The following is a 17,321-nucleotide window of genomic DNA, read 5'->3' on the forward strand; positions in this document are numbered from 1 at the left end:
AAAAACTAGCCTAAAGCACTGTCTGCTGTTTAAAAGCAAGTCTAGAGCACCATCTGCTGGTAAACACTAGCCTAGAGCACCATCTGCTGGTAAACACTAGCATAGAGCGCCGTCTGTTGTTAAAAACTAGCCTAGAGCACTGTATGCTGTTAAACACTAGCATAGAGCGCCATCTGCTGTTAAACACAAGCCTAGAGCGCCATCTGCTGTTAACACCAGCCTAGAGCGCTATCTGCTGTTAAACATTACCCTAGAGCACCATCTGCTGGTAAACAATAGCCTAGAGCGCCGTTTGCTGTTAAACACTAACCTAGAGCACCATCTGCTGTTAACACCAGCCTAGAGCATCATCTGCTGTTATACACTAGCCTAGAGCGCTGTGTGCTGTTACACACTAGCATAGAGTGCCATTTCCTGTTAAAAACTAGCCTAAAGCACCAACTAAAAACTAGCCTAGAGCACTGTCTGCTGTTTAAAAGCTAGTCTAAAGCGCCATCTGCTGGTAAACAATCGCCTAGAGCACCATCTGCTGGTAAACACTAGCCTAGAGCGCTGTCTGTTGTTAAAAACTAGCCTAGAGCATTGTATGCTGTTAAACACTAGCATAGAGCACCATCTGCTGTTAAACACAAGCCTAGTGCGCCATCTGCTGTTAACACCAGCCTAGAGCACCATCTGCTGTTAAACACAAGCCTAGAGCACAATCTGCTGTTAAACACCAGCCTAGAGCACCATCTGCTGGTAAACACTAGCCTAGAGCGCCGTTTGCTGTTAAACACTAGCCTAGAGTGCCATCTGCTGGTAAACACTAGCCTAGAGCACTGTCTGCTGTTAAAAACTAGCCTAGAGCTTTGTTTGCTGTTAAAACTAGCCTAGAGCAGCATCTGCTGATAAACACTAACCTAGAGCACCGTCTGCTTTTAAAAACCAGCCTAGAGTGTTGTCTGCCTAAAGGGGTGCATTTTGATTTTCTCAGAATGAATGCAGAATCGATTTCTTTAACAATTTTTAGCCACTGCTCTACTTTGAATTATTTAGTCATTGTTTAGAGCAGGGGTGGCCAACCCTGTTCCTGGAGATCGACCTTCCTGTAGATTTCAGTTGCAACCCATATCAAACCCACCTGAACCAATTAATTAGGACCTGAACACCACGTGATAATTACAGGCAGGTGTGTTTGATATGGGTTGCAACTGAAATCTGCAGGAAGGTGGCTCTCCAGGAACAGGGTTGGCCACCCCTGGTTTAGAGCATACTACAGTATAAATAATCATAATGCTTACCTTATAAAAGCCTAAATTAAAAACCTTCAGTCTTGATTTCCCAGTGATTTTAAATCAGATTAAATCAGAAGTAGGTTTGTGGTTCTGGCAAATATTCCAGTTTAGAGGTCATCATATCATCAACTGTTTTGCGTTTAACAGATAAGATATGTGTCTGCTGGATAAATCACTTTCAGTGCTTCACCTCATCTGACTGTCTTCCCCTCCCCCGGTGTCATAAGCAGAGGCTCAACATTTGCTCACATTCCTTTATGATCCCTTAAACTCTTCAGGAATGTCTCGATCCATCTTAATGTTGGGATGACAGCCTGCATCCCGAAACACTCACTCAGTCTAACACTGCCTTCACAAAAATCTGCAGTTACAGTTGTAGCAATTAGAAGTTTGCTTTAAAATCATCTTTTAACTGATTGATTAATTTTAATTAATTCATTCATTTATTTATTCATTTATTTATTTATTTTATATTTATTTTTATTATTATTTTATATAGTTATTCTCTTATTTATTTTTTATTTTTATTTTATTTATACTATTTTTTATTTTATTTTTTATTATTGTTATTATTTATCTTATTATTATTATTTTATTTATTAGATGTTTATATTTAAATATTTCATTTATCATGAATAAATAATAATATTTATTTTAATGAATTATTAATTAAAATAATTTTAATTTATTTTAGGCACTTGATCCCTCAAATGGTTATTTTAAGAGTCTATATTTATTTATTTATGTATTTATTTATTTATTTATTATTGTATTTATTATTATTATTATTATTATTATTTTATTAATTATCTTATTTGTTTATTTTATTTATTTATTTATTATTTTTATTTATTACTAATATTATAATTGCCATTTTTATTATGTTTGTTATTATTATTATTATTATTATTATTATTATTTTATTTATTGTCTTATTTGTTTATTTTATTTATTTATTATTTTTATTTATTAGTATTATCATTACTACTACTATTTTTATAATTTTATTTTTTATTTATTTGTATTTATTATTTTATTTATATTTAATTTAATAAAAAATTAAATTAAATATAAAAATAAAAAACATTATTATTATTAAATTTATTATTTATTTTATTTTTGTTTATTACTAATATTATTTTTATTATTTTATTTATTTATTTATTAACTAATTAATTTGTATTTATTATTTTATTTATTTATTTTGTATCTATTTATTTTATTATTATTATTTATTAAAATTTTTTATCATTATTATTATTATTTTTTTGCATGTTTATATTTTATAAACTTTTTTATTATTATTTATTTAATTAAATTTTTATTTATTTATTTTATTTTTAGGTACTTTTTCTTTTAAATGCTGATCATAACAGTCTAAAGGTTTTTTTGAGCAGGTTTTATTATTTTATAAATAAAAATAACTGTGCAGATCTTCACAAAAAAGACAAATAAATAAATAAAAATAATAGCTTTGCTGAATGCCTTTATAAAAATTTTCCCAGGGCACTTATTATGCAAAATTAGCTTTTTCCACCCACTTCTTTCTTTATTATTTCCATTAATCATTAAAAACAGGAAACAGACAGACATGGTATTAATGTTATCTAAGTTATGGTTATTAGATAGCAAATTTTTTTACATCATCTATGGCCAAAAAATACGAAATAACTAAGTTCCAGATTGCCCTGTGTGACATCACAAGCTCCACCCACAACTGATGACCTTCATTAGCATAAACCGCATTCAAAATTGCATTCTATTCAAAGTAATGTTATTCAGTCAGCAGCGGTGAGTGATTTTCTAATGTAGTTTACAGGTCTAGCTCTCAGTCCAGACAGCAGTAGATGCTGTAAATTACACCGCCGTCATTTTTTATTACACAGATGTACTATAAATATGTGATTTCTTTCACAGCTGCTTACATTAGCACACACAGCGGACTGTGTTCATGTGACCTTTGCATGCTTTTGTTATAACCTTGTATGTTTATCAATGCATGCAAAAAAAAAAAGTGCTTAAATGTCATTGGCTTTTCTCTGTGTACGCTTCAGATGTGTATGCAGTTGGAAATCTAAATATTGTGAGTTTAATCTGATGTGGCTTAGTATCAGTATTGTTAGTTTTAGGATATCTATAAGCTAGTGTGCTCCAGAACAGTGACAAAATTCACATTTAGAAGATATAAACTTGCTATAAACATGTAAAGCTTGTAGTTTTTCGCGACAATGGTTTTATTCACATCACCTTATACTTCAGTTTCTCATTAAATCTTCTGACCAATCAAATACTCTCAAATATGTGTCATGCCCCGCCCCCTTCAAGACACTTTTCTTTTGTTTTTTATTTGATGCGATTGAGCCTAACCACTCTCACAGGCAGAGCTGTGATCAAACTAAATGCTATTGGCTGTTTTTAAAAAAGGGGAGCCTTACTGTCACGGTTAAGATTTGTCAAACATTGAATCGAAATGCATGTTTCAAAGCACATCACACAACCTTTAAAACACATAATAAACATTTATGATGATGAAGAACCACAAGCAGCATCTCATTTGCATGTAAAGAGACACACAAAAACAGCTTTTTTTAAGCTTTATCCTTAAACTATAACAGCTGATGGAGTATACACTAACCTATGCATTATTCAAACACAAGATGGCGCTAAACTGCCAAAAAAACAAAGCTGACAGAAACGAAAACAGCTGATGGAGTATACACTAACCTGCGCATTATTCAGACACAAGATGGAGACAAACAGTCAACAACGGAAAGCTGATAGAACCGAAAACAGCTGATGCCACAAGATGGCGCCAAACGATAATCGATATTTTTAAAAAAAAACTAATTTTTAAAATATCTATGCCGCAAGCTGTAAAGGCTCCGCCCTCTTCTGAAAAGGGAGTGGAGAGCAGCAGCTCATTTGCGACAATACAAAGCTGACAGAAACTAAAACAGCTGAAGGAGTATACACTAACCTGCACATTATTCAGACACAAGATGGTGCCAAACAGTCAAAAACACAAAGCTGACAGAAACGAAAACAGCTGATGGAGTATACACTAACCTGCGCATTATTCAGACACAAGAGTGCGCCAAAAAATATTCGATAATAAAAAAAACTAATTCTCTGTGAATATCTGAGATGCAGGCTGTAAAGGCTCCACCCTCTTTTGGAAAGGGGGTGGAGAGCAGCAGCTCATTTGCATTTAAAGATACACACAAAAACAGCATTGTTTTCTTTACACTCAAAAACTGGCAGCTACAGCAGGATGTAAAAAAGAGTTTTCTGTGCTGTATATGTTTCATTCAGTGCCTGTTTGTAACTTAATCACTTCATTTAAATGCCACCAAATGTCCAAACCACATTTCCCTGTCAGAAGTTAAATTCCAAGGATAGCTGACATTATTAAAAAGTGTTAAACACAACCTAAACCTGCAGTACCAGTACAATATAACGGGGAAAAACATCTACCTTTCTGTTCTTTAGAAGGCATGTGATAAACTCTATCATCAACTGCTGTTATATTGTCAACTAGTTCTGACAAACCAACAATGTTTACATTTCTATGCATGAGGCTTTTTTCCTTCCTTGTTTGCTGATAAAACACTACAGATAAGAATGTTTAAAGTAGGATCTTCAAAAATAGAAACCGATAACGAAAGAGCTTCTTCATTCTGACTCCTGTTGTTATCTTGTTTATAGTAAAAGATCACTGTAAAAAATGCTGAGTTCCACACAATACTTTCATGTTGCCCAACACAAATGTAATAAGCTAACTTAATTGTTTTCACAAATTTAAGTGGATTGAACATAAAACATTTAAGTTGTCCCATACAAAACTTGGGATTGTGTTGATTCAGCTCATTTTATAAGTAGTTTGAACAAAACAGCAAAAATAATGGAAAATCAAACATAAATTGTTCAGGGGTAACTTAATTAATGTGTCAGTGCTCTTAAGGCATTCATCATAATAAACAGCAAAAGTAAGTGAAAGGCACTCGAAAAATGTGGGGAAAATATTATAAAAAGCAAAAATAATTGGTTATATGATGACTAAACAGATAGGGAGCCAGAAGTACTAAGATGTCAGAATTATTTTTTGCAGTTTTATTATGAAAAATGACAAATTCAACAGGAAAATGTGTAAAATAAATGTGTAAAATATTAGAATAAAATAACAGAATAAACAGAAAGGTATCTTAAAAAATAGGTGTATGCATAGGCTTTGCAATGTTTATTTTATAATATTTTGTACATGTGTTTTGTGATTTTTGACTTTTTAAAAATATTTAAAAAAAAAAAGAAAAAAACAGCACTCTTAAGAAAACACTTTTCTTTGGAAGATATTTGAGAAGTGGCTACCTAAGAATTGTTCAAGAACTCCAAAATGTTGAACATTCCTCCAGCATTCCTAGACCTATCACAGACAACATCTTAAGACGGAAATGCCATGCTTTCATGTTATCTGATCGTGTGGTGGATCTTACTGGAGAGTCCCTCAGAAACCAGATGAAAAAACACCTATTAATAAAAAATAAATAAAAAAACATAAAAATTATAGACATTTTAAAAAGTTAAGCATTGATTATCCATTGTAGTGAATTCTCATTCAAGCTCATTCAAATCCATTGTTTTGGAAAAAAATAATAATAATAAAATGTAAGATAATGTGAATAACGTTGTAATGTTTTGCCAAACAACTGATCAACTTTATCCCTCTTATTACATGGCTACTTGCCACGAAACATAAACATTAGACATGAAACATTGTTCTATGATGTAATAATTTATTAATTCTTTAATTAAACTCAAAACTGACAGAAACTAAAAACAGCTGATGGAGTATACACTAACCTGCGCATTATTCAGACACAAGATGGCGCTAAACTGTCAAAAACACAAAGCTAACAGAAACTAAAACAGCTGATGGAGTATACACTAACCTGCGCATTATTTAGACACAAGATGGCGCCAAACAGTCAAAATCACAAAGCTGACAGAAACTAAAACAGCTGATGGAGTATACACTAACCTGTGCATTATTCAAACACAAGAGGGCGCCAAACAGTCAAAATCACAAAGCTGACAGAAACTAAAACAGCTGATGGAGTATACACTAACCTGCACATTATTTAGACACAAGATGGCGCCAAACAGTCAAAATCACAAAGCTAAATGAATAGAGCATACACTAACCTACTGTACATATTCATTCACAATAAGGCATTAAAAAAAGCAAAAACAGTGACAGACAAGATATGTTGAACGTATTCACTGACGGTCAAGATGATTCTCAGCTCCCGGATGAGCCTGCGTTATTTAGCTGTTGTTATCTGGGAATAACATACCATATAATGTTGCGAATCAAGCACTCCAGACAGCTGTGTAATAATATGTGACAGCAACTAGCTAGATGTACATTATCCTTTACATGAAAACGGGTAAATATGCAAAATAATATCACTACTAATCAAAGAAAGTCATGATTATAAATATTCTGCATGTCTCAGGGTTGGTTTTGTTTTTGAAAATGTTCTCGGAAGATTCAGATCGAGCTGTTTTTGGTGTTTGTTAATGTGCTGAAGGTTGTTCTTTAGCTCTAGGTGGAGTCTGTGCCTTTAGGCTGTGAGTCACGATCTGTAAAACCCCTAAAGCAAAGGCTGAGATTCAGACACAAGCCTGCCTATTGTTCGGTCACAGTGAGCCGTTTGTTTCTGACGATTCCTGCCTCCCAAAACAGACAAAAGAAAGAGACACGTCCCTGTCCTGAGACACAGAGAGGAGCGTTTGTGCTCTTTTCAGAACAACCTACGTTATTATGAACAACATATGTGACTTTCTGGCTGTTAATAATAATAATCTTTAGTTAGTAAGGAAGTTAAAACACAGGGCTGCATGTTAATGTGTAAACATGAAGCTAGTCATACAATTGCATGTGAGTGCAGGCCCAGTAACCAGTACTGGGTGTGATTAGTAATGTTATTAGATTAACTTATGATCAGAAAGACATAAGTAAATGATTACTTTTTATTTTCAGGTAATTTAATTACAGCTACTTATAATGTACTTGTTAAAATACTGTATATAAATTCAACAGTTCTGGATCAATCACACAGTAATTCATTGATCAAGTAGATTGAACATGCTTGACTAACAATGAACTCATTCATTCATTTGCCTTCGGCTTAGTCTTGTTTCAGAGGTCGCCACAGCGGAATGAACCGCCAACTATTCCAGCATATGTTTTACTCAGCGTACGCCCTTCCAGCTGCAACCCGGTACTGGAAAACACCCATTCACACTCATATTCACACACACATTCATACACTACGGGCAATTTAGTTTGTTCAATTCACCTATAGCACATGTGTTTGAACTGTGCCAGAAACTGGAGCACCTGGAGGAAACCCACGCCAACATGAGGAGAACATGCAAACTCCACACACACACACAGCGGACAGAAACGAAAACAGCTGATGGAGTATACACTAACATGTGCATTGTTCTGACACTAGATGGCGCCAAACAGTCAGAAACGCAAAGCTGACAGAAAGCAAACTGGCTGAAGGGAGCATACACTAACCTGCTGTACATATTCATTCACAATAAAGTGTCAAACAATCAAAAGCAGTGAAGGACAAGTAGATGCATATGAATATGGATGTGTGTATATGAATTCCAACATATTCACTGACCAAAATTTGGTACATCTCTAACATTAATACACTTCTAGATTCCCATTGTTGCACATTTCTGTTGTGGGATTGACTCTTAGATTAATATGGAGTCAAAAAGTCCAGAACTTATTGTTTTTGACAAAAATTTTATTGCGATTCAATATAATATTGTTTATCGGCCCAGCCCTAGGCCATAGTGCTAACCACTGAGCCACTGTGCCGTCGAAACAATGAACTTATTTGTGAATTTCTGTGAATATTTAGTATGCACAACAAAATAGTGTCATTGCTTTGAAATGTTTAGCGTTGTGACACATATAATGTTTATTAGTTCTAAAGCGTTATATTTTATAATGGAGCTAAAACGTCCTGTGTGGCCGTCGTTGAGTTTAATTTCTATTGTCAATGTGGCATTGTGCAGTGCATTCATGTGTTAAATTAAGTCGTTTAATAACTTATTGAGTAACTGAGTTACTTTTCAGACACAGTAATTAAAAATGTAATTTAAATATAATTTGAATGATGTAATCAGGGGCAACATGGTGACTCAGTCGTTAGCACTGTCGCCTCACAGCAAGAAGGTCCCTGATTCGAGTTCCGGCTGGGTCAGTTGACATTTCTGTTTGGAGTTTGCATGTTCTCCACGTGTTGGCATGGGTTTCCTCCGGGTGCTCCGGTTTCCCCCACAGTTCAAACACATGCGCTATAGGTGAATTGGATGAACTAAATTGTCCGTAGTGTATGAGTGTGTGTGTGTGTGTGTGTGTGTGTGTGTGTGTGTGTGTGTGTGTGTGTGTGTGTGTGTGTGTGTGTGTGTGTGTGTGTGTGTGTGAGAGAATAAGTGTGTATGGGTGTTTCCCAGTACTGGGTTGCAGCTGTAGACATTCCAAAAAAAACATTGCTTAAGGGGTCTAATAATATTGAACTTAGAATGATTTAAAACTAATTAAAAACTGCTTTTATTCTGGCCAAAATAAAGTAAATAAGACTTTCTCCAGAAGAAAACATATTGTAGGAAATACTGTGAAAAGTTCCTGAATCTGTTCAACATCATTTGTGAGATATTTTACAATAATTTAAATTCACATTTCAACTGTGTGTTGCAGAAAAACTAAATTTTAAAATGTCTGTTTTTTCCCAATATCGCATTATCTTGCTCACCTTGAGAGCACAGTCTTTCCCCGTTCTCCATCCGCTGGCTTCATGTGAGTTTTGCTTGCAGTGTTGATGATTTCATGTGACTGGTATGGCCTCCTTAAAGCCCAGCAGGTCCCTGGAGGACTATAAAAGCTTTCTCACACTGCACACCGATCGGCTTTCTCTCTCGCTGATGTGACCTGGTTTATTCAAACACTCTATGCTCATGTTGTAGATGCAGACACTGCTGAAATCCATATTTTGGGCTTATTGGTGAAAGTGTTTTATGATGGTCAGGGCACTTGAGCTCAGAGAGGACTTTAAAAGCTCATTTTGGTTTCTAAAGTTTTGTGAGGGCGGCTCAGTGGTTAGCACTGTCGCCTCACAGCAAGAAGGTCGCTAGTTTGAGTCCTGGCTGAGCCAGTTGTTGTTTCTGTGTGGAGTTTGCATGTTCTCCTCGTGTTGGCGTGGGTTTCCTCCAGGTGCTCCGGTTTCCCCCACTGTCCAAACACATGCGCTATAGGAGAATTGAATAAACTAAATTGGCCGTAGTGTATGTGTCTGAATGAGTGTGTATGGTTATTTCCCAGTACTGGATTGCGGCTGGAAGGGCATCCGCTGTGTAAAACATATGCTGAATAAATTGTCAGTTTATTCCACTGTGGCGACCCCTGATGAATAAAGGGACTAAGTCGAAAGAAAATGAATGAATGTTCCTCTTGAGTTGCTCTCTGTAAAGCCATCTTGTTGCAATTATGATAGGGAAACTTGGCGTATACTTTTTAATTTAAGTTGTTCTGTATAGGAAAAAGAGAATTGTAATATAAAACTATCTTCAAAAGACTAATCTAAATAAGGATAAACTGTCATGGAGGCATCTATTGAAAGTGTGTATTTAAATCTGAAATACGTATTTAATAGAATGTTTGCTCCAAAATGTCTGTTTGACGTAACCCTGCAGGCACAGGATGTCAGCATGACGTCATATTGACATTGTACCCCAACCTACCCCAACATCGTGGGGATGTTGGTTTTTGTTTGGAAATGGAAATCCAGTTGACGTCAGAACCCAACGTCAGGCCGATGGGAATGTCCAACCGAAAATCAACCAAATATCAACGTCTAATCATGTTATACCTTGACGTTGTCTGGACGTTTCCTCTAAGACATCTATGAGACGTTAAATTTTGGTCACTTTCCAACACAACCTAAAATCAACTAAATATCAACGTAATTTGATGTCATTATTATATGTTAAAAAACGTTCTTAGACACTGGCTAGACATTGAATTTTGGTCACCTGACGTCATGACCTGAATCTAACCAAATATTAACATCTTATGATGTTGTGTGCGTGCTGGGAAGTTTTCGCATGTTAAATAGTTGTTTAGGAAATGTCTTTAAGATGTTTTAAAATTTAGAAAACCTTAAGTTTAGATTGTACTAAAGCAGACCTTTTATAGATGTTAATCAGACCTTTGAACACAGCAGATGTTTTTTAGACCAAGTGAACTTTAAAATACATCTTGCAGATGTACATGTGCTTTGTGGGTGAAATCACTGTGGAATAAATAAATCAGTCACCATTTTTCTCGGTAATCATATATCTAAAGGTGTTGTTGACTTGAAATTTTCCTTAGATGTTGGTAACATCTAAAGAAATCCATATATGCAAAGAAAACAAATTGAATTAGTTTACAAATGAAGTTATGCGTAATACAATGAAATGAAACAGGGAAAATGTATTGAACACATGAAGAAAGGAAGGTGTAGTACAGCAGTGAAAGACCTGACAGCAGCTGAAATCTCTCAGTGGTTCTTCAGCAAGCCTCTGCCCTTCCTCAGTGTAAATGAACATCAGCTGCTTCAGTCCAACATCTACATTAGCAGGAGGATGAAGATGAAACCAGGGTGGACATTTCAGCAAGACAATGATCCAAAACACAGCCAAGAGACTCTCAAATGCTTTTGGAGAATTGGCCCAGCCAATCCCCTGAGCTGAATCCAATAGAGAATACAAAATAAAGCACAGATTTGATAGATGACACCCACAGAGATCCATCAAGATTTTGACACTCTGTTAAAGCCTGTGAGAAACTCACACCTGAGCAATGCATGCATACAAGAGGCATCTTTTTAGCAGCCAGCACCAAAAAAAAAAGCATTTTATATAAAGTGTTGAACACATTTCAGTAGTTCAGGAGTTTCTCCTTGTTATTACATTGTTCATTGTTATTACACACAACTCATTTTTCAGATTTGATTGTTTTGTTTTATCTGTTTGTATTGTTTGGGTTTTTACCAAAATCTGCTTTAATTCCATGTCAACAGCTCCTATTGAAATATTATTCACAGGGAAAAACATGATGTGTTCAATACTTATGTTCCCCGCTGTATATTTTCAGTATGTCACTTGTTAACAGTTTTTTTCTGATTTTTTTAGGTGCACACAGATGCTAACGGCAGCTCAGAGGATGCGGACACACAAAAGGCCAGCAAAGGTGAATACACCCAAATCACTCACACACACACACACACACACACACACACACACACACACACACACACACACACTCAAACAAAACAAAAGTCATTTCATCACACTCTTATCAATGCAATATTTTCTGTTTGAGAAAGGGAAAATATTATCCTTTGTGACAGGCACATCCCCTTTAAAACGCACCGGCTCCATTAAAGATAGATTGACCAGATATCAGCTAGCAGTCTGCAAGCAGGCCTCAGTCTCCCGCTCGGTGAGTATGTTTACTGTATGCACAGATGCAAAGAAACAGCTGAATCATGCAAAAGTTACATGCTGTATGAAGAGTGAATAGTAAATACTTCAGTGTTTTTGAAGCTTATTATTGTAAGATACGTGAATTAATCTGTCCTGGTCATACCGTAACACAACAACTATATCAATATAAATAAGTGACCCAATACTGCAGTTTTCTACAACTAGCACATATTGCTTACAGTTAAAACTAAAGTATATTACAGGATTTATTATCAGTTCACATTGGTTAATTCTACAGTGTGCTACAGAATGTAATACACTGGTCACACTTTACAATAAGTTTGCATTAGTTAATGTGTTTACTAACATGAGCTATTTATGAACAACACATGTGCAGCATTTATTAATGATAGTTCAACATTTACTAATGCATTATTGACTTGCAAATTCCTGCTTGTTAACATAAGTTAATGCACCATGAGCTAAAATGATCTAAACAAGTTTATTAATTTTAACAAGACTAAATGGCATAATCTGACATTGCGACTTTCGAAACCAACAATAAAAATCATGTGATCTGATTGGGGCTCTAGTAAATTCATTATCTAACATTACCCAATCTTATTGTGGAGGTACCGATGCACTAGACTGTAGTATGGGTCAAAATCACTGTGGTGTTTTTCATGTGGGACAGTAGGACGTAAAAGAAAGTGTATTCTGATCTTTCAGTAGTATACATTTGCATGTTTTGAGGGGTGTTTACTCTGCTTAATCATCGATATTAATAATAATGATCATTATAATTGTCTGTTGGACTCAGGCCAGCCAATCGGAAGCAGATGACAGTGTTTTCTGCGCTGATAGCAAGGAGATGGCGCCATCTGCTGGTCATGGACGCATATTGGTAGGATTTAGTTCTCTAAATATCTTTACTGAAAAAAACATTATTCATTGAATTTACAAATTTGTTTTGAGTTAAGTGTTTGCTACCCTGCTGAAAAACCAGCTTTAACCAGTCTAGGCTGGTTGGCTGGTTTTAGCTGGTTGACCAGCCTGGTTTTAGAGGGGTTTTGGGAAGTTCCAGGCTGGTTTCCAGCCATTTCCAGCCTGGTCTTAGCTGGTCAGGCTGGAAAATGACCAGCTAAATCCAGCTAAAACCAGCTTGACCAGCCTGGTTTAAGCTAGAAATAGCTGGTTTTGGCTGGACTCCCAGCCTGGCTAGGCTGGTCAACCTGGTGTTAGCTGGTCATCTCCGAGCCTGACCACCTAAGCCCAGGCTGGAAATGGCTGGAAACCAGCCTGGAAATGGCCAAAACCCCTCTAAAACCAGGCTGGACGACCAGCTAAAACCAGCCAACCAGCCTAGGCTGGTTTAGGCTGGATTTTTCTGTAGGGAAACAATTGATATGAGCTGAATTTAAACAAACAAATTAAGTTTCACTAATGAATTTTACTAAAATGTATTCGTTTGTGTACATTTAGCCCATAACAATTGTTTGCAACCACTTACCTAAAAACAAATTTGTAAATCCAATCAATCATTTTTTTAAGTGTGAAGACTGACACACATACATGTTTTGGTGGTTTATGAGGACCTTACTCCATAGGTGTTATGCATTTTATGCTCTAAAAAAACCCTTATTATAAGGCCTTAGCCTTACTTTTTCCCTAAACCCAATCCAAAAACTAAATATCAAAAAACCTGATGTAATAAGTCTGTTTGTAAGAGCGTTGAATTACGAGGACACTTGTGTCTCCACGTTGAAGGAAAGTCTTAACCCAGGTGGAGAGGTTGAACTGAACTAGTATGCTACCGTATTTCTCATTGCTTGTTTCTTCTCTATTTTTCTGACTAAAAACAGAGCAAAGTCCCTAGAACCAACATCGCAAAGATCAATGGTGAGTTCATTCATTCTATATGAATCTGAAACTATAAGCTGATTTAATAAATAGTCATTATTGTGAGGTCAAATCATTAGAAAGCTATTATTAATGTAATTAAGCACTTCATAAATTAAGTGATGTAAATTGTGGATGGAGAGTACTGTTGAAACTATCATAGAGACATTAAATATTCAGTACATCCACTGGTACAGAATATACAGTCATGTGTGTTTGTGTTTGTGTTTTCTTTAGGAGAGCATGTAAACGCATCAAGTCCCGGCACTGAAACTCTTTTATCAGAGAATAAAGAGTTTCATAAGTTCACCAAGGTCTGTGCTCTTAATTCTGCTTACAATACTAATGATCTAATATGTGTTCTGTTCATGTGAAGATTTAAAAGCGCCACTAGAGGGAGTGTATTTGCAACAAACAAAGTTGTATTTTGATGACTGAGTGTAGAATCATGGGAGATGTAGTCCTCATAATCTCACAAGGCTGCTTCAGATATCATGTTGATGTTTTTTTTTTTGTGATTTGAAAGAAATACTAAGTATAGCTTTAAAATTGTACATACATTTTTTAAAATCAAAATACTGTAAACATTTGAGGATTTAAAATGTTGATGATCCTTGTAATGCCTCATCACTGTCTTATGAAATTGTGTATTGTCATTTATATTTAGCCACTAAAAATTTAATCGTCAAATTCAATGGCAAAAATAATATTGCAATATTGTTACCAAACTTAAAGCCGCTGTTCAGATGCTGAATTTCAGATATTTGTGTAGGTTTTTGTTCTCAAGCTGTCCTCAAAGTTTCTCATCCAAAGCCCTCATGTTGTGTTTTGATGTGATGGTTGACTGTTGTAGCTGTGAAATGACTCAAATCATTCAGCGTAGTGGTATAGAGCTGTAATGTGCTCAAACCTGCCGGAACTACTTTAGTTGTGCATTTATCGAGACAGTCTTCCCTGCAGCCCGCAGCTTGATGACGTATTTGACCAGGTCTGCTGCGTAGTTGATGATCCCCTACACCTCCCCCCACCCTAAACCCAACTGTCACAGTAGCATGGGCGTTACCTCAGTGGGTGGCACAAGGCCCACTATGTAGTCTGCCGATCGTCTACACCTCCCCCTACCCTAAATCCATCTGTCACAGTAGCATGGGCGTTACCTCAGTGGGTGGCACAAGGCCCACTATGTAGTCTGCCGATCGTCTACACCTCCCCCTACCCTAAATCCAACTGTCACAGTAGCATGGGCGTTTCCTTAGTCGGCAGTAGAAGTTGACTATCGCTTACACTTCCCCCTACCCTAAACCCAACCATCACAGTAGCATGGGCGCTACCTTAGTGAGCGGTACAAGGTCCACTACGTAGTTGACAATCTCCTACACCTCCCCCTACCCTAAAACTAATCGTCACAGTAGCATGGGCATTACTTTAGAGGGCGGTAAAAGGACGATTGCCTACTCCTTACTACACGTTACTTCAGTGCATTGTACAAGGTCTGCTATGTAGTTGACAATCCTCTACGTCATCAAGCAGCGGGCTGCAGCGAGGACATCTTGCATTTATCTGAAAATAACTGCATGCCATAGAATCCTCATCAGCCAATTCCATTCAACAGACCCCATAGTACGAGTAAGGATGCTACATTTAATGTTTCAATAAATTCAAATGGTTTGTTTCAGCATAAATCAAAACCTGCCGGAACTACTTTAGCTGTATGTTTATCTGAAAATAACAGCACACCTTAGAATGCTCATCAGCCAATCAGAATCAAGCATTTAACAGCCCTGTGGTATAAATTTAAAAACATTTTTCTCATAGTCCGCTCACTGCCAATATGGATTTTTAATCGGATGTTGTTAACACTGAGGAATTGCACTGAAGAAGAGATGTCTATAACTGTTGTGTTTTTCTTTACAGCCATTTCAAGTGGCCGTCCCGGACAGATGTGTGTCCTGCCAGCAGACTGTTTACCAGCTGGAGAGACTAGTTGCCAATCAGCAGATTTATCACAAAAAGTGCTTCCGCTGTGCCGTCTGTAGCACCAAACTCAGGTTATTCATTCATTCATTCATTCATTCATTGTCATTGTTTAATAAGAGATAAAGTACATGCAGTAGGTTGATTTTACAGAATAAATCCTGACAAGTTTATCGGCTGCCCGACACAAAGCGGAGCACTGTTGTATAAGACCGAAGGGCTTTTATTCTGCAAAAACAATCATCCTGGATGTACTTTATTCCTACTTATTACACGGCTACTTCCCACAAAACATAAACATTAAACACTAAACGTTGTTCTGAGCCATAATAGTTTATTAAGTCTTTAATAAAAGGCAAAGCTGACAGAAACGAAAACAGCTGATGGAGTATACACTAACCTGCGCATTATTCAGACACCAGATGGCGCCAAACAATTAAAAACACAAAGCTGACAGAAACAGCTGATGGAGTATACACTAACCTGCGCATTATTCAGACACTAGATGGCGCCATACCGTCAAAAACACAAAGCTGACAGGAATTAAAACAGCTGATGGAGTATACACTAACCTATGCATTATTCAGACACCAGATGGCGCCAAACAATTAAAAACACAAAGCTGACAGAAACAGCTGATGGAGTATACACTAACCTGTGCAGTATTCAGACACTAGATGGCGCCATACCGTCAAAAACACAAAGCTGACAGGAATTAAAACAGCTGATGGAGTATACACTAACCTGCACATTATTCAGATACCAGATGGTGTCAAACAATCAAAAACACAAAGCTGACAGAAGCGAAAACAGCTGATGGAGTATACACTAACCTGCACATTATTCAGATACCAGATGGTGTCAAACAATCAAAAACACAAAGCTGACAGAAGCGAAAACAGCTGATGGAGTATACACTAACCCTGCGCATTATTCAGACTCAAGATGGCGCCATACCGTCAAAAACACAAAGCGGACAGAAAAAATAACTTTCTTTTAAAAAAGTAATTGGGTACTAGTTACTTCTCACGAATAGTAATGGAGTTACATAATTATCAAAGTAATTGATCACCAGGGAAAGTAAAAAAAAAATCTAATGTCAAATGGCTATAAAAATAAATATGAAGCGTTGTACACTAATCTACACAATTTGAATGTTGTTGTGGGACAGTGTAAGAGATGGCGGCAGCATTTCCTTAACTACATATATATTGATATTATTGTGTTTAATTCTGTCTGAGTGAGAAGTGTTTGAAACATGAAGTTTTGCTTTTTTCCTGTGCATATGTTGCACAATACATAAACATTCTTGCCGTTCACCTCCCTGAGGCAAAAGTAGTGCTTATATTTCCAGTCTGAAAGCGCTACCTTTGAACTTGCTGTATTTGCCATCGTTCTGACTCTTGGTCGTTGGTGTGTACGACTGACCGCGCCTGTACTTGTGTGTGAACACCCACACTACTCTGCCTCTGACTAGCAAACAGTGGAAATGTACTCTATCTAAGCCAATCATCACGTTCTCAGTTACACCACATTCCCATCCTTGCCTGTATGTGCTTTATCCCTAGCATAACATAAATTGGAATGTCACAACTGACCAATCAGAATCAAGTATTC

At 36.4% G+C, this 17,321-nt stretch overlaps 2 protein-coding genes and 1 long non-coding RNA gene across 7 annotated transcripts in view; 2 read left to right on the plus strand and 1 right to left on the minus strand.

Annotated features, from left to right (window-relative positions):
• rbms2a (RNA binding motif, single stranded interacting protein 2a) overlaps window positions 1-17,321 on the plus strand; it is a 608,287-nt gene that overhangs the window by 473,490 nt on the left and 117,476 nt on the right. The window lies entirely within an intron of this gene.
• lima1b (LIM domain and actin binding 1b) overlaps window positions 1-17,321 on the plus strand; it is a 42,078-nt gene that overhangs the window by 22,871 nt on the left and 1,886 nt on the right. For 3 of the 4 annotated variants that reach the window (XM_087272969.1, XM_087272971.1, XM_087272970.1), the window contains exons 5-10: window positions 11,538-11,595; window positions 11,756-11,847; window positions 12,652-12,735; window positions 13,694-13,730; window positions 13,968-14,044; window positions 15,645-15,778. In XM_087272969.1, the coding sequence (XP_087129095.1) occupies window positions 11,538-11,595; window positions 11,756-11,847; window positions 12,652-12,735; window positions 13,694-13,730; window positions 13,968-14,044; window positions 15,645-15,778 (482 nt within the window). Of the gene's footprint in view, window positions 1-11,537; window positions 11,596-11,755; window positions 11,848-12,651; window positions 12,736-13,693; window positions 13,731-13,967; window positions 14,778-14,872; window positions 15,779-17,321 lie in introns of all 4 variants that reach the window. The other variant, XR_015502194.1, reaches the window with a different exon arrangement.
• Window positions 13,205-17,212, minus strand: LOC147841621 (uncharacterized). The gene is made up of 3 exons (XR_015502228.1): window positions 16,584-17,212; window positions 14,888-16,154; window positions 13,205-14,793 (listed from the first exon to the last, which is right to left on the minus strand). It is a non-coding gene; the product is annotated as an uncharacterized LOC147841621 (long non-coding RNA).

The sequence above is a fragment of the Danio rerio genome, chromosome 11, assembly GCF_052040795.2.
Source record: "Danio rerio strain M-AB ecotype USA chromosome 11, GRCz13ab, whole genome shotgun sequence".
Taxonomy (NCBI): domain Eukaryota; kingdom Metazoa; phylum Chordata; class Actinopteri; order Cypriniformes; family Danionidae; genus Danio; species Danio rerio.